The 27,939-nt window shown below is 45.9% G+C and overlaps 1 protein-coding gene across 1 annotated transcript in view; it reads left to right on the top strand.

Annotated features, from left to right (window-relative positions):
* Positions 1-26,995, top strand: part of CCN4 (cellular communication network factor 4) — a 31,512-nt gene extending 4,517 nt beyond the window's left edge. Inside the window, exons 2-5 of the mRNA XM_081012749.1 lie at positions 16,256-16,550; positions 22,835-23,092; positions 24,899-25,092; positions 26,670-26,995. Of these exons, the coding sequence (XP_080868875.1) occupies positions 16,256-16,550; positions 22,835-23,092; positions 24,899-25,092; positions 26,670-26,969 (1,047 nt within the window). The 3' untranslated portion in view covers positions 26,970-26,995. The remainder of the gene's footprint in view (positions 1-16,255; positions 16,551-22,834; positions 23,093-24,898; positions 25,093-26,669) is intronic.
* The last annotated feature ends 944 nt before the right edge of the window (positions 26,996-27,939 follow it).

Raw genomic sequence — 27,939 nt, 5'->3', positions numbered from 1 at the left:
CTCTTCTGTGCCATTCGAGAGATGCTTCTAGCCTGGCCATCAATTCAGCCCCACTGAGTTTATTCCCAAAACTTAAGAGTTCATTCTGAAAAAAACACAAAAATTCCAAATGAAAGGCAGTCCGGATTTAGAATAAACTAATTCCCATTAAGGGAAATACTCTAGAGATGTCTTCAAGTGCTTAGCAGTCCACTCTGACAACCAGAGGTTGTTGTGTGGTTAAGCTTATTTATAGTGCTTATTATGGTGTATCCTTGCATAGCTCAGCTGGTTAGAGTGTGGTGCTGATAACACCAAGTTCGCAGGTTCGATCCCCATATGGGACAGCTGCAAATTCCTGCATTGCAGGGGTTGGAATAGATGATCCTCATGGTCCCTTCCAACTCTACAATTCAATGGTTCTAAGAAGGCTTCTCCCAGAGTTGTTAAGTCTACCTGGTGCTCATCGATCAATTACTTTTGAATCAAGATGAGTACCTATACCTATACAGGGAGGGGCTGAGTGTCCAGCAGGTCTGCAACTCTGTTCTTCCTTTGGATCAATATGCTGCCTTCCTTTTTGGGGAGGAGTCTTTGGGGCAACAAAAACAGGGCATGCAAATAAGCCCCCTTCAGTTTTAGGGAAAAGTTGCATTTCATAACACAGATAAGCATCCAAGGAATCCGAGGAAGGAGAAGCCCTGTGAAGTGGGGAGATACAGGCCCCCAAGTGTGGAGACTGGAGGGGAGACCCTCTCCCACCATCTACCCAACTACAATTTCCAGAGTTCCCTGGCAAGAAGGGTGGATTGGTGACCACTCTGGGAATTGCACAGCATTGACATCCGATGGGATGGACAGCATTGACATCCGATGGGAGCGTGTTCCACAGGGAGGGTGCCACTACCAAGAAGGCCCTCAGCCTGCTTCTCTGTAACTTCTCTTCTTGCAGTGAGGGTTACAGGTAAATGACCCCTGGATGGTTAAGTCCAGCCAAAGGCGACTATGGGGTTGTGGCACTCATCTCGCTTTCAGACCAAGGGAGCCGATGTTTGTCCACAGACAGCTTTCCAGGTCATGTGGCCAGCAGGACTAAACCGCTTCTGGTGCAATGGAACACCATGACAGAAGCCAGAGCGCATGGAAACGCTGTTTACCTTCCTGCCGCAGCGGTACCTATTTATCTACTTGCACTGTTGTGCTTTTGAACTGCTAGGTTGGCAGGAGCTGGGACAGAGCAACAGGAGCTCACTCTGTCACGGGGATTCGAACCGCTGACCTTTGGATCGGCAAGCCCCAGAGGTTTAGTGGTTTAGACCACAGCGCCACCCACATCCCATGCAATTACGTATCGAACTGCATCACTTGCTATTGAATTCTCAGTGTTTGCTTTCATGCCATTGTGATTTTTGACACGATTCTCTATTGATGGGATTGTGGCTTGCCTGTTTTTAATGCCTTGGCATTATTGCAAGCTGCTCTGGGCTCAGTGCTTTGCGGTTGGAGAAGTGGCATGCGTCCTGCCGGTGCTTTCTTAGAACGAAGTTTCTTGCAAGGCAACCTAGGAAGCTGCCTTGTGCAATCAGACCAATGGTCCTTCTTCCTCTGCATCATCCACCCCAAGGATGAAGAACCTCAGACCAGTGGGCCAAATGTGGCCCTTTGGGTGTGTTTGGCCCCTAGGCCTCTCTCTCTCTCTCTCTGCCACCACACCCAATCCTTAGCCCTCCATAGGCTCTGTTCTGCACCCTCCGCTGGCTCCTTTGCCTGACTGGGCTGTGTCCTTGAATTGCGATCACATCTCTTTCTGGGATGGATGGAGAGTAGAAACCTCTGGCTTTCACATGGCTGGAATGCAGCCTAGTGTACGAAAGGGAGAGTTGCATCCAATTCTCTGCCCTCTTTCACCCCTGGCCCCCGTACCACAGGCATGTGGCCCTTGGAAAGTTGCCCAGGATGGAATGTGGATCTTGGGCTGAGAATGTTTCCCATTCCTGCCCTGACTGGGTGTGGCTCTCCAGGGTTTTGCATAGGAGTCCTTGGATGGAAATGCCAAACATTGGGGTTTTCTGGGCACAGAAGCAAGTGTTCTTCCACTGCTGTGGCTCTCCTGTGGCTCATTGTGTGTGTGTGTGTGTGTGTGTGTGAGAGAGAGAGAGAGAGAGAGAGAGAGAGAGAGAGGCATTGCTCTGTGTTCAAGATGTCTTCAGATTCACAGATTACCTTCTTTATAGACTGAGAATCCCAAAGCTGAGACAAGTCCTGACATGAAGCTATTTTTACAGACTCAACTTCACCCTTCCTCATTTTCCATTTCACTTCATTGATTAGACTTATTTGTCGCCTGTCTCCCAAAGGTCTCCAAGCGACTTACATCAAAAAGGGGGGAAAGGGGTGGGGTGGGGGGAAGGATATTCAATATACAGTGGTACCTTGGGTTACATACGCTTCAGGTTACATATGCTTCAGGTTACAGACTCCGCTAACCCAGAAATAGTAGCTCGGGTTAAGAACTTTGCTTCAGGATGAGAACAGAAATCATGCTCCGGTGGCGCAGCGGCAGTGGGAGGCCCCATTAGCTAAAGTGGTGCTTCAGGTTAAGAACAGTTTCAGGTTAAGAACGGACCTCCAGAACAAATTAAGTACTTAACCCGAGGTACCATAACCCAAGGTACCTTTCCAATGTAGAAATGTTGGAGGTTATGGAATAGAATGTCCTTACTTTCATTGGAAGGGACGCGGGTGGCACTGTGGGTTAAACCACAGAGCCCAGGACTTGCCAATCAGAAGGTCGGTGGTTCGAATCCCTGCGACGGGGTGAGCTCCCATTGCTTGGTCCCTGCTCCTGCCCAACTAGCAGTTCAAAAGCACGTCTAGGTGCAAGTAGATAAATAGGTACCGCTCTGGTGGGAAGGTAAACGGCGTGCGCTGCTCTGGTTCGCCAGAAGCGGCTTAGTCATGCTGGCCACATGACCCGGAAGATGTATGCCGGCTCCCTCGGCCAGGAAAGCGAGATGAGCGCCGCAACCCCAGAGTCCTCCGCGACTGGACCTAATGGTCAGGAATCCCTTTACCTTTTACCTTACTTTCATTGGGGGAATGTTGGAAGCTCTGGAGACTAGTTCAAGTACAGACCTCCCCATCTGTAAAATGTGTACTTCCCTTCCCCTCAGAATATACTTAATTCCTTAACCGTAGGCTAGAAGTGTGTGGCATGACTTGAGTATGTGACTCACGTAAAGCATCCAAATCAGCTTTCTGCATAAAAATATATAGACATAAAACACATTCGCGAGCTGCAATCTCAGAAGCAGCCAATAGATGTCAAGGGACTACAACTCCCATGAGTCCAGCCAGCATGGCCAATGGTTAGGGACGATGGCCAGTGATCTGGAGGACCCCACACTGGCTGTTTCTGCTATACATGCTTATCATGAAATAAATGCAGGGGAATTAAACAGGGGTTATTCCTGAGTAGAGATGCATTTGACTGCACCCAAACTATTAAATGGAAACCAAGCAGCGAAAAGCGCGATATGCCCTGCTAACGTAATAAGGGAGTGGACTTAGGAATTCAGCTGAGCTCCAATCTACACACATTCAGCTATTGGGTACACAATATTTATTCTCTTTTATAGATGATTTGCCCAATGAGGCAGAGGAGCATGCTGACTCTTGCAATGAAACACCCCCCAGCATAGCTTCTGTCTCGCTTCCGGGACGTCTGCGATCTAGCAGACTAAACAATTTCGGCAGAAAATACTCTAGACATCCTGCCGGTGAGTGGGAGGGGGGGACGGAGTAAATATGTGGCATTATTTTTATTTTTACCCAAGCGTAAGGCAGCACCTCCCACTCCACGGACTTCAAACACGCTTGCTAATCTCCTTTCATTTTGTGCCAAATTCCCCCGTACGTAACCTCGGCTCTGTTGAAACATCCCACATTCAAACAGCAGGAAAGGTCACTTGCTGTTAATCGGAGCTGGATCAAGTCCTTTTTTCAAAGAGCAAGAATGGGGAGTTGTTTCATTATCCACACAACCGTTCTGAAAGGGTTGATAGTGTCTTGAGCAGCGTGTGGAATTTGAGTGTGGAATCTGAACTCGGATCCGCTGGTCTATACCAGAGTTGGGCGATATATTGATAAACTATATCAGAGCTCCACCTGCCTGCCTGCCTGCTTGCCTAAGGTGGGGAGGAAGAAGCAGCTGAGTTGCATTCCAGACATCGTGATATATCAGCATATCATGGTAATTAGCTGCTGATATATTCTTTGGCGATCACTCGTAGCTGAGTCAGATTATCTTCCATAAACATGGTTTTAAAAGTAATTCAGTAAGTGACTGTGGAGGCCAATTCTGGATCCACACATACTTCCACAGTGGGGACATTGGTTCCCGGATGGGAGTTGATCAAGGTGAGGGTTTGCCTCCTGCCACTACAAGTTCTCACATCTATCGGTCCGGCAAATTACGTGGAAGTCCACATGCCTGTGATGTGCAGATTAATCATCATCTTCTTATTTGGTGATCACTTGTAGCAGAATAAGATTGTCTTCCATAAACACGGTTTTAACAATGAGTCCGTACGTGACTGTGGAGGCCAATTCTGGATCCACACGTCCTTCAACAGTGGGGCCATTGGTTTCCAGGCAGGAGTTGATCACAGTGTGGATTTGCCAAGCGTGCCTTCCTCTTAGCACATTTCTTCCTTGCGTCCTGAGTTCATGTGTCTTCAAAGCCCATGACACCTTTGGTAAAGGTTGTTTTCCAACTGAAGCGCTCGCAGGCCAGTGTTTCCCAGTTGCCAGTGTTTATACTACATTTTTTTTTAGATTTGCCTTGAGACAGTCTTTAAACTTCTTTTGTTGATCACCAGCATTACGCTTTCCATTTTTTAATTAGGAATAGAGTAGTTGCTTTGGAAGACAAGAATCAGGCATCTGCTGCTGATATATTACGATGCTGAAAACCAAATATTGCCCAGCCCTAGTCTATACCCAAGATTCTGTCTAGTGTAAAGGTAAAAAAACCTAAAGGGCCTCTGGATGTTGAAGTCCAGTCAAAGGTGACTATGGGATGTAGCACTCATCTTGCTTTTCAGGCCAAGGGAGCCGATGATTGTCTGCAGACAGCTTTCTGGGTCATGTGGCCAGCATGACTAAACTGCTTCTGGCACAATGGGACACAGTGACAAGTATCCACCGCTTGCCCTACTGTTAGGTAAAGCAGTGGGGGATTTTGGCGCTCTCAAATTTCAGTGGTGCCCTGTGCGATACTAAAACATGGTGACCCCCCCCCCAGCTCTCGCTCTCCATTCTACAGCATTGCTGTGGCGCCCCCTGCTGCTCTGGAGGAACTCCCACTTCGCTCAAAAGAGGCCAGTCCAACTCTACAACTCTGTGATTCTGTAATTTCTGTATCTATAGCCTTAATCATTGTCCTCTTGCCTCAAAATCACCAGTGCATTTGGGACTGATCTGGACTGAGAGCCAAGTAGATGTGGGCTTTTTAATTGCATGCACAATTCATTTTTTTAAAAAAAACCATAACTTTTTATATGCTTGTAGCTAGGAGGGGAGTTTGAATCCCACCCCCCTTAAATTGTGAGCCACTTTGAGTCCTGATTCTGGGGGAAGGGCAGGATATATTATGTGGGGAGAAGAAGGTTAGGGAGATATAACACTTTGTCTCCCACTATGGATAAAGGCCCCTATTTGCTTCAATTTCCTACGCAGATTGAAACTCTCCTATTCTTGCTATCCATATCCTGATCCATATCTGAGCTTGCAACCTGTGTGCCAAAATAACTCCTGCACTTTAGGGCACAATTATCGAGCTAGAATCTTGCCAATTTTGGACCAGAATACATTAGCAGCACCATATCCTGCCATGCTCCCAAGTGAAACTCAAGGAAGATGTGAACTGTGAATCAAAGCAACTAGATACCCCAGCAAAAGTTTTCACCTGACACCCTGCCCTCCTTCATTCTCAGTCTGGTCTTTCAAGCAAAGTGTGGCCTCAATTTTGCCTCAATGCTGCCCCCTTATGTTTAAATGCTTCTTTTTTTCTTTCTTTCTTTTTATCAGGGGTCAGCAAACTTTTTCATCAGGGGGCCAGTCCACTGTCTCTCAGACCTTTTGGGGGGCAGGACTGTATTTTTTTTGGGAGGGGAGGAATGAACAAATTCCTATGCCCCACAAATAACCCAGAGATGCATTTTAAATAAAAGGACACATTCTACTCATGTAAAAACACGCTGATTCCCGGACCGTCTGCGGACCAGATTTAGAATCTGATTGGACCGGATCTGGCCCCCAGGCCTTAGTTTGCCTACCCATGCTTTTTATGATAAAGTTTTGTTAACACTTCTTGCATCACAATAAAAGGCAAACTTTGTTGTTGTTTAGTTGTTTAGTTGTGTCCGACTCTTCGTGGCCAAAGTATTGGAGTCTCAGCTTCAGGATCTGTCCTTCCAGTGAGCACTCAGGGCTGATTTCCTTAAGAATGGATAGGTTTGATCTTCTTGCAGTCCATGGGACTCTCAAGAGTCTCCTCCAGCACCATCATTCAAAAGCATCAATTCTTCAGCAATCAACCTTCTTTATGGTCCAGCTCTCACTTCCATACATCACTACTGGGAAAACCATAGCTTTAACTATACGGACCTTTGTTGGCAAGGTGATGTCTCTGCTTTTTAAGGTGCTGTCTAGGTTTGTCATTGCTTTTCTCCCAAGGAGCAGGCGTCTTTTAATTTTGTGACTGCTGTCACCATCTGCAGTGATCACAGAGCCCAAGAAAATAAAATCTCTCACTGCCTCCATTTCTTCTCCTTCTGTTTGCCAGGAGGTGATGGGACCAGTGGCCATGATCTTAGGTTGTTTGATGTTGAGCTTCAGACCATATTTTGCACTCTCCTCTTTCACCCTCATTAAAAGGCAAAGTAATTACATACAAAAAAGAAAAAGTAAAAATGAAGGAGAAAAAAAAGAATAGAGAAAAGATAGAAGAGATGGATAAGTACAGAATCCTCTCTCACAGATACATCTTAACTTTTGTCCCTCTCTTCTCCCAGCCTCTCACTTCCTGGGTGGGAGCGAAAGAGAAATTGCATGTTCCCCGCAACCAGTGCAATGGTTCCATTTGCAAAAGGAACTGAGATGCAATGAAAACCAAGTTACTCCACAGCTGTCTGGGTGTGGCAGAATTCTACCCACTCTTTCTGTTTCAAACACGGAGTCCAGAACTAATAAGCAGAATCCAAAAGCCACAATTCTGAGCCCTTTCCGAGAGTCTGCCGAGTGCAGCCTCAGCCAAGGCAGCCTTGTTGACTAAATTTCCAGCCGAGGCTATTTCTGCACAGATCCCTGTGCTCTTTACAAGGTGAAGAAAAGGAGAATTACAAAAAAAAAAGTACTGTTTGCTTTCAGGTTGCACTTTCTTGTTGATACAGCTGCATGTGTTCCACCTAGATAAACACCTCGACTACAAACAAGGCATTAAAAGTGTATAATGTTTTTTAAACTTTCTGCCTTCCATTTGTTTTCCATGCTGAATTCATACTGGGTGAGATGTTGTCAAAATTAATTGCGCCCCCCCCCCATCCCATTGATTTCGAGTTGATAGATATTTAAGCCTTGTACAAAGGGTAGGTGACCTTTCTCAGCCGGAGGGCTAAATTTCCTTCTGGGCAACTTTGAGAGGGCATTATTATTATTATTATTATTATTATTATTATTATTATTATCACTAGCCTCATCATTATTTGTATACTGCCTTTCATCCATAGATCTCAGGACGGTTCACAACATAAAACCACAATACAGAAACCACAAAATACATAGTAAAAATAGTTGGTAATGGGCTAACAGGAATTAGAACTAGTTACAGGTAGGTAGCCGTGTTGGTCTGCCGTCATCGAAACAAAATAAAAAAATTCCTTCCAGTCGCACCTTAGAGACCAACTAAGTTTGTTATTGGTATGAGCTTTCCTGTGCATGCATGAATTAGAATTAGAATTAGGAATTAGGAATCACAAAATTCAACTCTGAAACCCTGGCAACGTCCTTCATTCCTTGCAGCCCCTGACTTTTTGCAGACAACCATGTATTCAAGTCGTTGAGCTTTGAGGGGACAATTAAGGAAACACCCCAGTCACATATCTTCAGGGAAATTCAACAGAAGAAAAATCTAAGCAGGTAGGGGAAATGGCTGTATAGGGTCATGTTTATTGCATGCAACAGACTATCTGTCAAAAAAGGAGGAGGAGGAGATGGAGCAATGAACGTAAAGCTTGCTTTTCGACATTAGGGTAATACCTGCACATGCTCACACAGCCCTCTGTTCTCCATCCAAGGAAGCAAGAGGCATCATGGGAATTCAGGGTGATCTCACAGCCAGGGGAGGAGGCAGGAAGGTTCAAAGTAGGACCCGTGAAGGGTCTGCCTTGGGCAGGGGGTGTAACCTGGGGAGGCTTTCAAGGGCCTATTACCAATTACTAATAATTATTCATTTTTATTTATTTATTTATTATTTATTAATAATTGATTAATAATAATTAATAATAAATTATTATTATTATTATTATTATTATTATTATTATTATTAATTATTCACCCATACCCTCCGACATTTAGCCTGTAAAAGAGGAGACTGAGAGGAGATATGCTAGCCATCTTCAAATATCTCAAGGGCTGTCACCTGGAAGAGGGAATAAGCTTGCCTTCTGTTATGTATTCAGTGGTCTGTGTTTGCCTGAGCTTGAGTCTGGACTAAGGATTCTGAGCTCCTGATTCGATACAAGATGTCCAATCACAGAACATTTCAGGATTTGGGCCACTGCCATTGGCCTTGAACTCTGAGTCATGATTCACAGCTTGGAAGTTTAGACAGCCAATCACGTTGGGAGTGGGAGTGGCCCAGGCTTTCAGGAATGTATATAAGCGGTTGCTTTGCCCCTGTTTCCCAGTGATGTAGTTCAATAAAGGCTCTTGCTGTTACCACTGTGTCTTGCCTCGTGGGGACCCACCTACGCTTCACCTTCTCCTGCCCTCAGTGGCGTAGCGTGGGTTGTCAGCACCCGGGGCAAGGCAAGTGATTTGCGCCCCCTAACCCGTGGATTTGCGCCCCCTAACCCGTGGATTTGCGCCCCCTAACCCTAACCCCCAGATGTTGCACCCGGTGTGGCCGGCCCTCCCTGCACCCCCCACGCTACGCCACTGCCTGCCCTAGAGGGTAGGACTCAAACCCATGGCTTCAAGTTACAAGGAAGGAGATTCTGACTAAACGTCAGGGAAAACTTTCTGACAGTAAGAGCTGTTTGACAGTGGATTGGCCTCCCTCAGGAGATTGTGGACTCTACTCCTTTGGAGGTTTTTATGCAGAGGTTGGAGGGCCAATCTGTTGAGTCCCAAAACTGGGATGCACGTCTTCCCGTGCGAATCATCCACACAAGATCACGGAGCCCAAAAGATACATGTTTTTTCAGTGTTGTGCTCTCATGGAGCCCCAAAATGCACATTTTGGGGTAGCACACAATACCATGTCCCCCCAAAGTGTGTTTTTTTGTGGGGGGGGGGAGAGATCACGGTAACCAAAATGGCTGCTGTACTCTCGTTGGGGTAAATGGATGTCCCGTTTTTTTCAGGACGTTTGTGGTGTATGAGGGCTGCAAATTGTCAACGTGGGAAAGTGAACCAGGTATTCCCCAGTTCCTACATAAATCAAATACTGTTGGTGAAGAAACCCCAAATGGAAGGAGAATCAACAGCAGATTCTTCCCGTCTCCCCCTGCCCGTAACGCTGAATTCCTTCTGCCTGACCAAACAGAGAAAGAAGAAAATAAGTTTGGTGACTCTTCTGGGAAAATGTACAAGAATGCTGAGCACTAAACGATGCTGCCAACCCAAGCAACTTTTCGACCAAGAAGAATGTATGTGGTCCTTCATTTCTCATTTTAATTAGATGTATGTGGGAATCTGGAACTCAAAAAAGACTTTCCCACATGCTTCCCACAGACATCTTTACTGTGCATTGCAACTGGAAATCCATCTTGCATCTCAGTTAAAAATAGCAAATTGGGCTAATCCAGCCATAAGTCTCTATAGGCTGGTCTATATATTGCATCAACAAATGTAGCTTTTTTAAAAAATAAAAAGCGCTCGCTCGCTCTCTCTCTCTCGTTTCACTTGTCCTCCTTACAGCCTCGCTGGGTGGTCCCAAAAATTGATCCTGAGGATCCTACAATCCTCCAGATTATGCATCTGGGCCAACTAGGCTGGCTGTTGGGATGTGAATACATGCTAGGAGATGATATATTTATTAGGTATTATCCTTTCTTCCCCACGTTTGTGAGTTCAGCAGGATACATCCCTTTGCAGCTTAAAAGGGAAGCTTAGATAGGAGAGTTTTAGCTGTTTAGTTTAAGTAATCCAGGGATGGATCTACACACAGGGGGGCGGGAACTCTATACATAAGTCAGACATTAGATCGTTATAACAATAATAACAAAAACCCCTATGGAAAAAGGTGTATAAAAATTTCCTGCTCTCTGGCGCCATCTGGTGTTGCATGTTTATAACGCCTTCAAATCATTGTTTCTTTACTAATGTAGCTGAGTCCCAGGATGCTTTGAGGCAGGCTAGATCCTTCCGGTGTTTCCCCCTCTTCTCCCCCTTAAAACAATCATCGGGGGGAAATAACATTTACTCACTCACACCTCCATCGTTCTGCCCGGACACTGAGGTCCAGAGCCGAGGGCCTTCTGGTGGTTCCCTCACTGCGAGAAGCCAAGTTACAGAGAACCAGGCAGAGGGCCTTCTCGGTAGTGGCACCCGCCCTGTGGAACGCCCTCCCACCAGATGTCAAAGAGAAGAACAACTACCAGACTTTTAGAAGACATCTGAAGACAGCCCTCTTTAGCTTTTAATGTTTAATAGGTTATTTTATTTTAGTGTTTTGTTGGAAACCGCCCAGAGTGGCTGGGGAAACCCTGCCAGATGGGCAGGGTATTATTACTATTATTATTATTATGCTTGCTGAAGAGTAACAGAAACAGCAGCTTCGTTCAGGTAGGCTTAAAATGGTAAATCAATTCCAAATACAGTGGTACCTCAGGTTACATACGCTTAAGATTACATACTCCGCTAACCCAGAAATAGTACCTCGGGTTAAGAACTTTGCTTCAGGATGAGAACAGAAATTGTGCGACGGTGGCGCGGCGGCAGTGGGAGGCCCCATTAGCTAAAGTGGTGCTTCAGGTTAAGAACAGTTTCAGGTTAAGAACGGACCTCCAGAACGAATTAAGTTCATAACCTGAGGTATCACTGTATACGTTTAAGTCTAACTTAAGATAGACTTGCTGGCAGAGCGGAAAGAGATCAAAAGAGGAAGAAAATGTGCCCAGATAGGAGACATAAAGCTATGCCCACCTTTGTCAGGGCACAGTGGGAATGTCTCTCACAGAGTTCTCTCTAGCAATTTACAGGAAAACTCTGTGAGATTTGGCTCCTGCCGCATGCATATTTAGCAAAACATGAATTGTTGGTTTGACTGGGCTTTAAATATCCCACGCTGGTGGCAGCATCTGCCACCTTCAGGCACCAAGCAGCTGGCACAGCTCCTTAGTGCTGATGTTGACATCCAGTTGGGCCTTCCTGCCTGAACATCTCTCCAGCTTTATGCTTAGCCAGCAATGGTGGCTGGAACTGGGAAGCCACTAGGTGACAACTATACTTTGGAACTCCTTGCCACTACATATGAGGAAGTCTCTATTGCCTTTTCAGGATGCGGGTGACACTGTGGTCTAAACCACAGAGCCTAGGGCTTGCAGATCAGAAGTTCGGCGGTTCGAATCCCCGTGACGGGGTGAGCTCCATTGTTTGGTCCCTGCTCCTGCCCACCTAAAAGTTCAAAAGCACGTCAAGTGCAAGTAGATAAATAGGCACCACTCTGGCGGGAAGGTAAACGGTGTTTCCGTGCGCTGCTCTGGTTTGCCAGAAGCGGCTTAGTTATGCTGGCCACATGACCTGGAAGCTGTACGCTGGCTCCCTCGGCCAATAAAGCGAGATGAGCATCGCAACCCCAGAGTCGTCCGTGACTGGACCTAACAGTCAAGGGTCCCTTTACCTTTACCTATTGCCTTTTCAGTGCCTGTTGAAGACCTTTCTCTCCCTGCAAGCCTTCTTTTATCCAGTGCAATTTTTTTCTAGAAAAAGAGGTGCTGGAACTCACCACGAACGCTTCCCTTGTTTTCTTATAATGGCAATGGCACCCACCGGAGAGGTGCTGAAACTGAGTTCTGGTGAGTTCTGGCTGCAAAAAAGCACTGCTTTTATGCCAGTTGGTCTCTGGACTGGATCTAGACTTGTTTCTCAGGCATTCGAAATTGTACAGAGTTGTACGAATCAACAAACGTCCGCTCCGTGTTACAAACACATGTGCATTCGTCCAAACAGCTTGTTCCTGTGTTCGGTGTAATGTGTGAGTAAGCCTATAGCAAAGGTGATGGGAGCTGGTGATGGGAGCTGGTTCTGCATCCCTGATACATTGAATGGTGTCTTATTTATCCAGAGGTATAACAATTTGTAATTCTGATTTTAGCTTGGCTGGTTCGTGCTTTTTTTTGTTTTGGGTTGCAGCTGCTGCTGTGGGGTGGTGGTCAAATTCTATTATAATTTTGATTTCTGAAAGGAGGGTTGTACACATCACCGCTAGTGAAACTTGCAATTGCAGGCTCAGAAAATATTTGCACCACTAGGTGGAGCCGCAAGAAAAGGCAACGGAGCCTGCAGCAGGTATCTTTTTGTTATACTACTACATTTACTACTGGGTAATCATTGCCAATTATTTTCAACTGGCCCATTCCAATGCTTTGCATAATAGTGGACAACAAAATAAATTTTCCCTTTGCAAATGGGTCATTTGCTAAATGTAGCTTGCTTTCTAGTGGCACAAAAAGGGAGTCAGTTTTGAAAGATGGCAACTGTGCTTTTCTTCTAATCAACAGAAATATAGTGTTCACATCAAAGGAAGTAATAGTACTGCTCTATTCTGCTTTGGTGAAACCACACCTGGAATACTGTGTCCAGCTGTGGGTGCCACAATTTAAGGAGGATATTGACAAGCTGGAATGTGAGCAGAAGAAGGCAAGCAAGATTATCAAGGGTCTGGAAACCAAGCCTGATGAGGAACAGTTGAGGGAATTTGGGAGGGAGCCATCTTGTCTGTTATCTCAAGCACTACCGGCTCTACCATTAGGCAGGTTGGGGCAGCCACCACCATTGGCAGATACTGAGAGATAGGGGCTTCCCCCTACTATTCCCCTAAACTCACCTGCCCTGCAACCCCTATCACAGTCTAATATTCTCAGATTTTGTGGAGGATGCATCCTTGTCAGCCCAGTTGGGTTTTCTATGAGGAATCAGAGGCTGCCATCTTGTCCTTTGCATCAGACAGCAAAATATATTGGGCTGCCTCTGACCTCGGGCAGCAAAATACCTTCAGCAAGATCGGATGCTGGTCATTATTATTAATTAAGATCTACACACAGCTTCCTCATAGCTAGTTATCAACATCCCCAGTGTTACTTGTCTGCGTATGGGGTGGTTGAGGAATGATTCTGTTGCAGGCTTCTTCTTAATTAAGGTCCCTCTATATACTTAAAGGTAAAGGGACCCCTGACCATTAGGTCCAGTCGTGGCTGACTCTGGGGTTGCAGCGCTCATCTCGCTTTATTGGCCGAGGGAGCCGGTGTACAGCTTCTGGGTCATATTGCCAGCATGACTAAGCCGCTTCTGGCAAACCAGAGCAGTGCACAGAAACGCCGTTTACCTTCCCGCCGGAGTGGTACCTATTTATCTACTTGCACTTTGACGTGCTTTTGAACCGCTAGGTTGGCAGGAGCAGGGACCGAGCAACGGGAGCTCACCCCATCGCGGGGATTCGAACCGCCAAACTTCTGATTGGCAAGCCCAAGAGGCTCTGCGGTTTAACACTGAGTAAATTATAAATTATTTGCGAATTATAAATAAATTGTAAATTATTACCATGCAGGGTTGTTGTACGTGGATATAGCCTGTTTCATTCTTACATCACATGAGCTCCTTGGAGGAAGGGTAGAATACTTTGCTTTTGTTTAAGTAAGAAAAAGTGGAGAACTATTATTTGAAAGTATTATTCGGTGATCAATGGGCATCAAAATGAATTGCATGTTCTACGTGACCTTGGATTCACTTATGATCTTCAGAAGACTGGATGAAAAGCTTCAAGAGAACCTGAAAATTATTAACTAAATACTATTAACAAAGGGAAATCAACAAATTCCATTGCTGTGGTTGTGGGAACTCCTGCCTCTTAAGCAATGGGAATGAAATGTCTTTTCTAGTCCGTACAAAAGGGACATGATTAACTTTGCAATTGAAGCTTTAATTTTGGCATTAAAGGCCAGACCTTTTAAGGGTGAAAAAGCAAAAGCAAAACACTTTAGTAACTTTAGATCCCAGGAAAGTGAACAAAACCCATAGCTAGCATGCAAGACAGACCAATGAATAGGACCGAAAATTGCCTGCGAGAACGCCAGGCTATATTCAATTCCTACAATGACGTCCATTCCAGTTCTATCTCCTGAGAACTCACTCCTGGGGTAATTGTTCAGCAGAAAGGCACTGCGGTCCCTGACAGGTGCAAGAAGCTATTCCTCTTGGGAGCCGTCCAAACTCACAGGTCAGGCGTAATCTTCTCACAGGAATAAGCAGAGGAAATAGGTCAGGCCTTGGACTGATCCCTCCAGAACCGCCCAATGACCTGGGGAACATGTGCTCAGTGCAATCTACCCAATGGCAAACAATTGCGGCATTGCACCCCTTCCCCATCTTGAAGTGATGAAATTTCCAGACCGTCATGGAAAACAAACAAAAGTATGAATTGCAATGCATTGCATCCTGATGTTGCTACCGAATTGATGGATACTACCAAATTTCAGGCTGGAACATAGGAAGCATCCTTAAACTGAGTCAGGCTATTGATCTGTCCTGCTCAGCATCATAATATTGGATAGAAGCAGTGCTTCCCTGTTAAGCGTAATTGTTTAGTTGACCTTGAAATAGAAATAACTCTCTCTGTGTTTGAATGTGTATTGTTGAAAGTTTAACTGGAAAATTTCATTGGGGTATATATATCCTAAAGCTAAGAAGGGCTCTCTAAGCACCTAGATGGGTTGATAATAAACTGTTGGTGTTCTCTGTTAGCTCTCATGTGGTGTTTAACCTTAGGTCTTGTGAGAGAGGTTTTCAGTTGCAAATTGCCATCTTGGGGAATTGGTCCTTGAGACTTTCTCTGGGAGTCACAGAGAACACAGGATGTGCTTATGAGGTCTCTCTCCTGAAGAGAAAACAGGCTAATGGAGTCTGTGTGGAGAGAGACAGACCTCTGATTCTAGGTCTGTTGGGAGTAATCTAATATTTCTAAAAAGATGAGCCTATGCTTGGACAAGCATATGAGTGAAGCTTTTGAATCATATTTATGGGTCTGAACAATTTTTATCCCAATAAGAGTCAGTTTGGGGGCATATAGTGGTACCTCGGGTTACGAACTTAATTCATTCCGGAGGTCTGTTCTTAACCCAAAACTGTTCTTAACTGAGGCATGCTTTCGCTAATGGGGCCTCCCGCTGCCGGCGCACCACTGGCGTGCAATTTTTGTTCTCAACCTGAGGTACTACTTCTGTGTTAGCGGAGTTTGTAACCCGAAGTGTTTGTAACCCGAAGCATTTGTAACCCCAGGTACCACTGTATAAAGAGTCAGTTTTTTAGGCAATAAGAGTCAGTTTTTAGCTGTTTTAGCTGCCTCAAGCTCTGCAATAGTAATATCTGCACTATTTCTCTCCCCTGCCCTTGTTGAAATAACCTTGATAATAGTGCCGTGGGTGCCAGCACAAAATGGCTATCATGGGCAGTGGGAAAAAGACATGGCAGAGAAGAACCATAGCTCAGTGGCAGATCATCTGCATTGCAAGCAGAAGGTCCTGAGTTCAAGTCCTGGCATCACCAGGTATGGCTGAGAAAGACTCCTGCCTGGAACCCTGGGAGTGTAGACAATACTGAGCAAGGTAGGCCAAAGGTCTGGCTCTGTACAAGTCCTAGGTTTCTATGTTCTCCATACCAGTCAGTATCAGCACCGGGTAGATCTGTGAAGCAGGAGAGATTAGTAAACCTGTCACTGGATTCCTGAAGGCTTCATGAGTTTCCCTGCTAAGCTTTTTCTTCTTTTCTGACCCAGGTCTTTGCCCAGAACATCACCACGACCACGACTACCATGTCACCCCCTGTCACCTCCTCCTCGACCGAGGCTTACGTGCGGATGCAGTACTGTAAGTGGCCGTGCGAATGTCCGAAGACGCCGCCCGTTTGCCCGGTGGGCGTCAGCCTGATGACCGACGGCTGTGAGTGCTGCAAGACGTGTGCCAAGCAGTTGGGGGAGAACTGCACAGAGGCGGACACTTGCGACGTCCACAGGGGGCTGTACTGTGACTACAGCAGAGACAGACCTAGGTACGAAATAGGAGTGTGTTCACGTAAGTGATGTACCTCTTTCTTTTTGCCAGAGATACGGGTCATGGCGCTTCCCGTCGGTCTGAACATGTCCCAGGCTGTTTCTTCTCTGAAAGTAGACTGAGAAAGGCAGGATGGATATTCAGTGGGACCGGTCTTGAAAGACCTACATTGGCTCCCAGTATGTTTCCGAGCACAATTCAAAGTGTTGGTGCTGACCTTTAAAGCCCTAAACAGCCTCGGCCCAGTATACCTGAAGGAGCGTCTCCACTCCCATCATTCAGCCTGGACACTGAGGTCCAGCTCTGAGGGCCTTCTGGCAGTTCCCTCATTGCGAGAAGTGAGATTACAGGGAACCAGGCAGAGGGCCTTCTCGGTAGTGGCACCCACCCTGTGGAACGCCCTCCCACCAGATGTCAAAGAGAACAACTACCAGACTTTTAGATGACATCTGAAGGCAGCCCTGTTTAGGGAAGCTTTTAATGTTTGATGCATTACTGTATTTTAATATTGTGTTGGAAGCCTCCCAGAGTGGCTGGGGAAACCCAGCGGGGTATAAATAATAAATTATTATTATTATTATTATCATTATTATTATACCTCAGTTTTTGAACGTCTCCGTTGACAAACATTTCGGTTTTTGAACGCCGTAAATCCGGAAGTAAACGCTTTGGTTTTCAAACACGCCTCGGAAGTCGAACATGCCACGCGGCTTCTGCTGGGTGCAGGATCCTGAGGCCTAGCTGTCGGCTATTGAGTTTTTGGTTTGCAAATGTTTCAGAACTTGGTCTTCCGGAACGGATTGCGTTTGAAAACCAAGGTGCCACTGTAAATGCATTAAATAAAATAATAATAACCACAACAATGACGTTGTGAAGCATTGTGAGGGTTCAGTTAGCTTGGCCACCACTTTGTGATCCTTTGCTTCTGGATTTGCCTTGTTTCACTCTAGCAACGTCTGGTGATGTTGCTTCTTTTTCTTTTTCTTTATGCCAGAGGTTTTCAACCTTTTTGAGTCCATGACTCCCTTAACCAACTACATTCTTTCTGCTGCACCCCTGTGGGACTCAGGAGCCCAATTATGTCATCTCTTGCCTGCAGAGCCAGCAGCCTCTCACCCTTTTTCGAACACCCTCCCTTATGGAGTGTTCCCTCAGCCCCCTATCCTTGGGAGTCTTCTAAAGGTAAAGGTAAAGGGGACCCCTGACCATTAGGTTCAGTCGTGGCCGACTCTGGGGTTGCAGCGCTCATCTTGCTTAATTGGCCAAGGGAGCCGGCGTCCAGCTTCCGGGTCATGTGGCCAGCATAACTAAGCCGCTTCTGGCGAACCAGAGCAGTGCACGGAAATGCCGTTTACCTTCCCGCCGGAGCGGTACCTATTTATCTACTTGCACTTTGACGTGCTTTCAAACTGCTAGGCTGGCAGGAGCTGGGACCGAGCAACGGGAGCTCACCCCGTCGCGGGGATTGAAACCGCCGACCTTCTGATCAGCAAGTCCTAGGCGGGAGTCTTCTAGGCAGCTGCAACAGCCGACCCTTGTCTCTCAGCTGCCCCTCCGCACCCCAAAGAAGAGGTGCCTCCTCACACTGCCCCACAGGGCCCTGGGAAGCACCCCCTGGCCAGCCCCAGAGGCCCCATTCGCCTGGCGAGTTTGTAGCCAGGGCTGCTGCAACAAACAGCTGTGCAAGCCTTTGGGAGCCAGAGATGCAAGAGGGCATCAGAAGAAGGGAGGGAAGGAAAGAGAAACAGAGGTCAGTGTTGCCTGCAGCACCCCTGACCATCATTCAAGGCACCCCAGGGTGCCACAAGACACTGGTTGAAAACCACTGATTCATGCATTTTCCAATTTTCATTGTACACCATACATACTTCATCTGACATTGTTTCTGCGCAGATTTTCCAACCTGAACTTCAGTGGCATTCTAACAAAGCCTTAATTTGCTGCATCTCCATTAATTTCTCCACCCTTTTTTCATTCCCGTCCTTTCCTACTGATCTTCAAAGAATTACCCCTACTTGCAGGTTTACTGTAATGTCATTTCTTTTTAGATATTCTGTAAGGTATTCCCACTCTCCCCCCTGCCCTTGTCTCCCCCTCGTCTCAGTTCCTTATTTTGGCTGTTGTGTTTGCTAATTCTGTGAGCTCTATCAGTTTGTACAACCATTGTTCTTCTGTTGGTATATTTTCATCTTTTCACGCTTCTTCTTTTTCTTCTTAGCATCATTTCTTTGCTTCTTTGGGTGGTCCAGCTCACGGTTAAATTCAGACCAAAATATTTATTGCACGCTGTTCCAGAAAATTCAAGTTCCCAACCAATTTGTAAGGTTTGAGGTTACACAGTAAACACTGCAAGTGTCGAAATAGGATCGCCAAGGTATTGAAAACCTGGTTTGGCTTTGAAGCCGTGCAAAACATTGGCAAACCCAGGAGTGGAAACATGCAGATCTGCTTACAACTCGATCTCAAGTTTTGGAATTTCCCCCTCTATTTAAAACAAAATCCTACAAGAACACCCCCTCCCTCACACACCCACACTCCCAAATGGGCAGGATCATTGTTGTAAAAGTGGGAAAACAGAGACTCAATGGCTCAGTCCCATTTTTCTCTGCAGCTGAAACAGGATATTCTATTAAAACTGCAGGAGCTGTGCGTGTTCCGGTGGGAGAGAAATAAAGCAAAACAAACTACTAGTTCTATACTATAAGCATTTGTACAAACACCTGTGAACTCGAGACAAAAGGGGTGAGTTTTGAAAGGCTGCGGTGGCACAAGCCGTAACCTGCACCGTGGATTTCGCATTACCTTAAAAAGGGCTGTATTTCACCTTTGGAACATCTCATTTGCTTATGAAATGTCCCTGCTTCAATCGATCTCTGGCCTCTTGAGATAGGATTGAAAATGTCCCCTTTCTGAAATCCTGGAGAGAACCACTGTCCTTCAGTGTAGACCATACTGAGCTAGAAGGATCAATTCTTCGGCTCGATGTAAGGGCTCACCCACAGTTACCTTTTGCCCCACACTTTATAGGCATAGTCCTTGTTAAGTTGTGGGTGCACATATCAGACGACACAGCAATTCTTCAAACAGCTCTTGTTTATTCACAGGCCAGAACAGAACTGAACTAAAGGGTTCAGCCAGCCTGCTTATATAGAGCTCCACTACCACGCAACTGTAACAATTTTCTGTAACTATTCAATCACTGAACGTCACTTTCGATCCCTTATTTGCATATGTGGACCTGAACTATCTACAGTATCCCCCTGCTGGCCCAGGGTGAGAACTTCAGTACATAACAGTCCTCACTTTTAAAGCTCTGCGTCTGAGCATTTTTTGGAGGTTCCCCATGCCCCGCCCCTTACCCCAGGAAAACCCACTCTTTAATGCCAAATCTGAACAAAGGGAAATTTGGGTTTCCAATAGACTGCCATTCGCTCTGAATGAGTTGCTAAAAAGTGTGGGATAACCAACATGCTTAAGTCTAATTAATTCGTGAAGGGATTAATACCATAGAGTAAGCTGTCCTGCCAGGCTTAGCTAGATCACTTTCCCCTCACCTTGGGAGAAAGGAAGCCAAAATATTGTTCCTTCAGTCTACCATGTGAATTCCTGCATGGAAAGAGGTCTGGGCTGGTTGCTCCAAGCTCAGACCGCATGGCCTTTACAAGCCATTATTGTGTTCCTGTACCAATAATTTAGGAATTTTCACCACTGTAACTAAGCCAAGTTGTACTGCGTGGTACTGCATGTAAAAGCACCTGAATCTCACCAGGCAAATACTAACAGGGGCCTAAGTTAAAGGGTTTTTTTATTTAAAAAAAACACCTAAGTTAAAGTTTTTTTATTAAAAAAAATATGCACAGCACATGAATGTGGATTTCTCCCTTCCTCATAATATTGGAAGCTGGGGTCCAATTATGAAACTGAAAGGTGGGAGATGCACCATTGTAGCATCATTCAGCCCGGACACTGAGGTCCAGCTCTGAGGGCCTTCTGGTGGTTCCTCCACTGCAGGAAGTGAGATTACAGGGAACCAGGCAGAGGGCCTTCTCGGTAGTGGCACCTGCCCTGTGGAACACCCTCCCACCAGATGTCAAGGAAATGAACAACTATCTGACTTTTAGAAGACATCTGAAGGCAGCCCTGTTTAGGGAAGTTTTTAATGTTTGATGTTCTGTTGAGTTTTTAACTTTGTTGGGAACCGCCCAGAGTGGCGGGGTATAAATTAATAATAATAATAATAATAATAATAATAATAATAATTAGTGCCAATGGCTTTAGCATTCCTAGAGGATAATGGCATTGGCTCCTAGTCACAATGATTAGATGCTCCTTACATGATCAGGGTAGCATGCCTCTGGATACCAGTTTCAAACTGGGAAACAACAGAGAGAAAGAACTACTGCCTTCGTGCTCTGCCTGTTGGGCTTCCCATAGGCATCTGGTTGGCTGTTGAGGAAGGAAGGAAGGAAAGCGATGGACCACATAGGGTTTTGGTTTAATCTGGCAGTTCTTATGTAAAGAAGTTCCTTTTCTCCAGGGAAGAAAGAAATCTGTGTAAATCAGACGGGTACTTACATGTCCGGAGCTCAGCCTACACTCGAGTAGGACCCCGGCAGAGACACATGCCCGACTGGCATGTTCCCTCACTCCTGGTCAATCATTTGGGAGCTTCAAAAGCTTTCTTCAGCCCGAACATCACAGCAACCGATGCCAACTGACACTGGCACACTTAGGGATCCGCAGAGTCTTTGCAGCTTGCGTGACAGACCTCAGCAACTCAGCATTCTGGCTAATCTACTTTATTTACATATAAACACACACGGAGCACTGCAACATGGCTCCCTCTCTCTCTAGCATCAGACAGCAAAGAGAAAAAGAACAAAGGACAATAGTCCCACTTCATGGAACACAGTAACACAAACATCCTGTCTCCATCACTTCCCACTCTGTGGAGTCAAAACATATACCGTCATGTGATAGACAATAATCCCATGACTGCAACCATGGAGCAGGAATTCTAACATTACAATCCATATATCTCACTGCCTTCTGAAAACGTCATTGTTTCACCAAGTTTTAATTAGAAAATTAAACTGGCTATTATTATTACAGTCAAACCTCAGTTCCTGAACGCTTCCGTTATCATACTTTTTGGCTCCCAAATATCAAAAACCTGGAAGTACAGTGAGGGGGGAAAGTATTTGATCCCCTGCTAAATTTGCCTATTTGCCCTCTGAGGAAGAAATGACCAGTTGTTATTCTGTTGTTATTCCTGTTGTTATTCTGTCTCTCACAGCTACAACAAACCTACCATTAAAATTAGGGACTGGTCATTTCTTCATCAGAGGGCAAACAGGCAAATTTTGCAGGGATCAAATACTTTCCCCCCTTACTGTAAGCGTTCCGGTTTTTGAACATTTTTCAGAAGCTGAACATCTGACCCAACTTCCGTTTGAGTGCAGGAAGTTCCTTCAGCCAATCGGAAGCCGTGCCTCAGTTGTCAAACGTTTCGGAAGCCGAACAGATTAGGTTCGACAACCAAGGTTTGACTGTATTGTTGCTATTATTATTATGAGGCCCTATACCCATAGGTCTAAGGGAGCTTCACAACATAAAATTTGACTAATTTATGTTATTTCTGCATTTTTACGATTTTACATTGCAGTGTTTTAATTTATTGTATCCCGCCTTGATAATTTAAGGAGTGGGCAGTTTACAAAAGTAAAGGTAAAGGTAAAGGGACCCCTGACCATTAGGTCCAGTCGCAGACGACTCTGGGGTTGCGGCGCTCATCTCGCTTTATTGGCTGAGGGAGCCGGCGTACAGTGTCCGGGTCATGGGGCCAGCATGACTAAGCGAACCAGAGCAGCGCACGGAAACACCGTTTGCCTTCCCGCCTGAGTGGTACCTATTTATCTACTTGCACTTTGGCGTGTTTTCGAACTGCTAGGTTGGCAGGAGCAGGGACCGAGCAACGAGAGCTCACCCCGTCGCAGGGATTCGAACAGCCGACCTTCTGATCGACAAGCCCTAGGCTCTGTGGGTTAGACCGCGTCCCTTATAAGTAAATAGATAACCTGCCCTTGCCTGGTGCTGTGTCGGAAGAAGGAAGGAAGGAAGGAAGGAAGGAAGGAAGGAAGGAAGGAAGGAAGGAAGGAAGGAAGGAAGGAAGAGGGAAGGAGGGAGGGAGGGAAAATCTGTGTATTCAAAACCAGATTGCTGCTGTGATATCAGATGTTATGTGAGCCTGGGCTTTTGAAACTCTCTCTCTCTCTCTTTATGCATTTCCCCTCTTCCTTTTGTAGAAATTGTTGGCCTCGACTGCATACTCGATGGGGTCAGGTACAAGAATGGACAGTCCTTCCAGCCCAATTGCAAGTACAATTGCACCTGTATCGGAGGAGCGGTGGGCTGTGTTCCCACCTGCAGAGACTCCAAGCCGCCCCTCGTTTGGTGCCCCAACCCCAAACAGATTAAGCTGAAGGGGCAATGCTGCGAACAGTGGGTCTGTGACGACTCCAAGAAAATCAGAAAGACCTCCCCACGGCACATCTCCTCTGCAGGTATTGGCAGTGTGTGTGTGTGTGTGTGTGTGTGTGTGTGTGTGTGTGTGTGTGTGTGGAGCACGTGAGGAGGGGCAGCTTTCTAAGACTTTGGAGGAAGGAAGCTCCCCACAGCTTTTAGGGGCAAACTCCCTGCAGCATGGAGTCCCAGGTATAACTTGTTCCACCCTTTCTCTACAGCGAAAAGAAAACAAACTGAAACCAACAGCCACTTGAGGGCTGGGCTTGGAGGGAATTGAGAAGAGGTGCTGAATTTTTAACCTCCAGCTCAACATCTACCCTTCCAAGGTGGTTTTCCTCCAGCAGGGAAAAAGGTAGAAAAGCTGTATTATACAAGGGCAGACCACTGCTTCATCTAGCTCACATTTAAGGCCACATTCGCACTATACAGTCATACCTCGGGTTACAGACGCTTCAGGTTGTGTTTTTTCCGGTTATGGACCGCCAAAACCCGGAAGTACTGGAACAGATTACTTCCAGGCTTTGGTGGTTGTGCATGCGCAGAAACGCTAAACCACGCTTTGCGCATGCGCAGAAGTGCCGAATCGCAACCCGTGCATGCACAGACGCGGGTTGCAAAAGCTGCGGGTTGCAAACGTGCATCCCACATGGATCACGTTCACAACCCAAGCATCCACTGTACATTTAAACAAGCATCGTACCACTTTAAGCAGACATGGCTCCCCCCCCCCCAAGAATCCTGGGATCCGTAGTTTTTTAAGGGTGTTGTGAGTTGTTAGGAGACCCCAAGTCCCCTCACAGAGCTACAATTGCCAGAGTGGTTTAACAAAAAGAAAAAAGAAAAACCAAAAACCACCAGAATGCCTATATATACATAATATCGGTATGTACATTTTTTATATCTTTGTATGTTACTTTGGAATTTTTGTAGCTATGTATATTACAAAGTGTCTATGTTTATATGATTTAGAACCACGCACAGCTGATGAAGCCCCTTCGGGCGAAACAGGGGAATATCTAGGAATCCTTGTCTCGTCTGCCTGTGCCAGCATCCATTAGTGCCAGGTTCTTTTGTCTGCCAACCCAATCATCTTCATTAGACACTTAGAAGATTATTTCATGCCACTCTTCTAAGCAATACGACAGACAGAAAAATACAAGAGAAGATGAAAAAATTAGAAAAGAATGTACTACAGCACTGACAATATAGGACTTGTATTTTGTACATACTGGACTTGGTGGTCAACTGGAAAGCTACATTTTAATATATTATGTCACAATGTTGATTTTGACATTATAAGAAGCTGTATCTAATTTTTGAGAAGTAAAGGTAAAGGGACCCCTGACCATTAGGTCCAGTCGTGACCGACTCTGGGGTTGCGGCGATCATCTTGCTTTACTGGCCAAGGTACAGCTTCTGAGTCATGTGGCCAGCATGACTAAGCCGCTTCTGGCGATCCAGAGCAATGCACGGAAACGCCGTTTACCTTCCTGCCAGAGTGGTACCTATTTATCTACTTGCACTTTAACGTGCTTTCGAACTGCTAGGTTGGCAGGAGCAGGGACTGAGCAACGGGAGCTCACCCTGTTGCGGGGATTCGAACCACCGACCTTCTGATCAGCAAGTCCTAGGCTCTGTGGTTTAACCCAGAGTGCCACCCGCATCCCCTTTTGAGAAGTAGTTTCTAGTAAATAGCTTTGCAATTGTTACTATACGGCCTATTATATTTATGTGTTTTTTTCAATTAGAGCGGTTTAACAACCAATTCCTCTTCACAGGGAATTCCTGAGGCTGGCGCATAAGCTCACCTAATGCCATGTGTTCCTTTCCTCTCTTTTTTACAGTTTACGAAGGGGAAATTGAGTCGTGGCAGAAAAACTGCATCCTCCACACCTCTTCCTGGAGTCCCTGTTCGAAGACCTGCGGGATGGGCACGTCCCAAAGAATCACGAACGAGAACGACCAGTGCCGTCTGACAAAAGAGAGCCGGCTCTGTAACATGCGCCCATGTGAAGAGGACATCGCCAAGCACATTAAGGTATGGGAGAATACAGGCAGAAATCCTCCTTGTTGCTCTTGCTTCACCACATTAAGCACACTAAGGTACTGCTTGTAGGATTGCTCTTGTTTTCCCATCCACCCACAAGAAGCTCCCACAATTTCTCCGCAACAGCCACTAGCTTTTTATGGCATCTCCAGATGATGCCATTTCTACAGTAAGTCCTTGGCTTCTAGTGTTTTTCCGCATTCCCTTCCCAGGTGTGGACACTTCCTTATTTACTTAAAGGTAAAGAGACCCCTGACCGTTAGGTCCAGTCATGGCTGACTTTGGGGTTGTGGCGCTCATCTCGCTTTATTGGCCGAGGGAGCCGGCGTACAGCTTCCAGGACATGTGGCCAGCATGACTAAGCCGCTTCTGGCGAACCAGAGCAGCACACAGAAACACTGTTTACCTTCCCGCCGGAGTGGTACCTATTTATCTACTTGCACTTTGACGTGCTTTCAAACTGCTAGGTTAGCAGGAGCAGGGACCGAGCAATGGGAGCTCACCCCGTCACGGGGATTCGAACCACCGACCTTCTGATCGGCAAGTCCTAGGCTCTGTGGTTTAACCCACAGTGCCACCCACGTCCCTTATTTACTTAGGCTATCCAATTGCAGCTCTGTCCTGTCCAAAGAGATGGACAACATGATGGGGTATGAGGCTTCAGGGAATCAGCTTCCTCTCCCCCCCCCCCCCGCCGCCCTTTGGCAGTAGATAAGCAGAACAAAGAGAAAGGAGTCTCTTACCAGTTAGAAACTTGATCACAGAGAGAGAACAAAGAATCCATTGCTAGGAATGACGGTGCTCCTAATTAAGGGTCCCACCCACTTCCTCCCTAGTCACCCACGTCACTACCGCATCTTGTAACCTGATCTCACAACCACTGTGCTTTCTGTGCCGCCACCTTATCTGCTCTTCTTGACATTGTGCTGAGCAGGTGAATGCTTTCCAGCGACAGTGAGTCTGTTAACTCTCTCTCTCCCAGTGCTTCTCCTCCTAGCTGTTCCCCATTCAGTATTTCCCAGCTTCTGCCTTCTGAACTATGTCCCTCTGCAAACCGCTGTTCCAAATCTATACTGTGGGAAGATTCAGGATCCGGAGCAGGAGCAGGAGGAGGGAGAGGCTCCCACCATTCCTCCTCAGTGCAGCCCTCCTCAGCACGGTCCTTGACATGGAGGCACAGAGGCTTCTGGGAGTTGTGGTTTTAATCAAGGGGTTTTGCAACTGGGAACGAAGACTGCATAACCCAGGGATAGTCTACCTGTAAACCTCTAGATGTTGTTGGACGCTAGCCAGCATGGCCAATGGTCAGCGATGAAGAGAGCTGAGAGTTTCTAGCACTTTCCAGCCTCTTCATAGTTCTTGGAGAAGTTTTATTCTGTTTTCAAAGTTTTGTTCTGTTTTTAATGTTCTGTTGAAAGCCGCCCAGAGTGGCTGGGGAAACCCAGCCAGATGGACAGGGTAGAAATAATAAATTATTATGAGTATTGTTATTACTGGAAGCGTAAATAAAAATGTTTAATCGATCAAGTTGATTGCTATCATCTCTCTCTCTCTCATGTTGTTTCTAGCCTGGAAAGAAATGCTTAGCAGTGTACAGGAGGCAGGAGCTGATGAACTATACTCTGTCTGGATGCGTGAGCAAGGCAGCTTACCGGCCGAAATACTGCGGCGTCTGTGTGGACAATCGCTGCTGTACTCCGTACAAGTCGAAGACCATCGACGTGAGCTTCGAGTGCCCGGATGGGACCGGGTTCTCCAAGAAAGTCATGTGGATCAACGCCTGCTTTTGCAACCTGAGCTGCAAGAGCCCCAATGACATTTTCGCTGACTTAGCTCATTATCACGATTACTCCGAAGTTGCTAATTAAGTTGGCTGGGTATGATGGCATGCGCAGGGAGGGAGGGAGGGAGGGAGGAAGGTGAGCGAGAGGGGACTACTACGATTTATTGCTCTGATTTTACAGAGGGTTGAAAATAAAAGAGAATCTTCCGTCTGCTGTATGTGAAAGCAAAACCATTTGTTGATTTAAATCCTTTTTTTTTCTTTCCTTTTAATCATCCTGGCCTAAGTCTGCGTTGATTCATCCTGTCATTTTAAATGCTTTTTTAACAACAGGATTTTCTGCAGAATGCCCTGGTTCTCAAATATTTTCTGTTCTCCGGGCTGCAGTGTAGACCTTTTGAATTATTATTTCCTTTGAGGTTTTGAAACAGAGGTTGGATGGCCATCTGTCATGGATGCTTTAGCTGAGATTCCTGCATTGCAGGGGGTTGGACTAGATGACCCCAGGGTCCCTTCCAACTCCAAGATACCATTACTCTTTTTAAAGTGCAGGGCTTCATCTACATAAAACACTTCTTGCCTGTTAACAGGGGTACCTTGGTTTACAACCATAATCCGTTCTGGAGGTCCGTTTGTAAACCAAAACAGGTTGTAACCTAAGGTGCGCTTTCACCAATGGGGCCTCCAAATTTTTTTTGTTCGTAATCCAAAAAAAAATGGGTTGTAATCCAAAAAAAGGTTGCAAACCGGGACACACACTTCCGGATTTGACATGTTTGTAATCCAAAACGTATGCAAACCAAGACGTATGCAAACCAAAGTACCAGTGTATTTTCTTTAAACAGGATTTCTATACCGCTTGATCCTTAAAACCTCTAAATGCTTCACATTAAATAGACATTAAAATGTACCAATTAAATCAGATGTTAAAAACAAGTTGGCTTATAAATATAAATAAGATCAGCTATTTTGCACACACACACACACACACACACACACACACACCTTTTTAAAAAAATGCATTTTAAACTGCATGCCAAATTTGCATGTGTGAG

This window comes from Podarcis pityusensis, assembly GCF_964106645.2.
Source record: "Podarcis pityusensis genome assembly, chromosome: 7".
NCBI lineage: Eukaryota > Metazoa > Chordata > Lepidosauria > Squamata > Lacertidae > Podarcis > Podarcis pityusensis.
The sequence above is the reverse complement of the archived record's forward strand: the minus strand, read 5'-3'. Positions and strand labels throughout refer to the sequence as shown.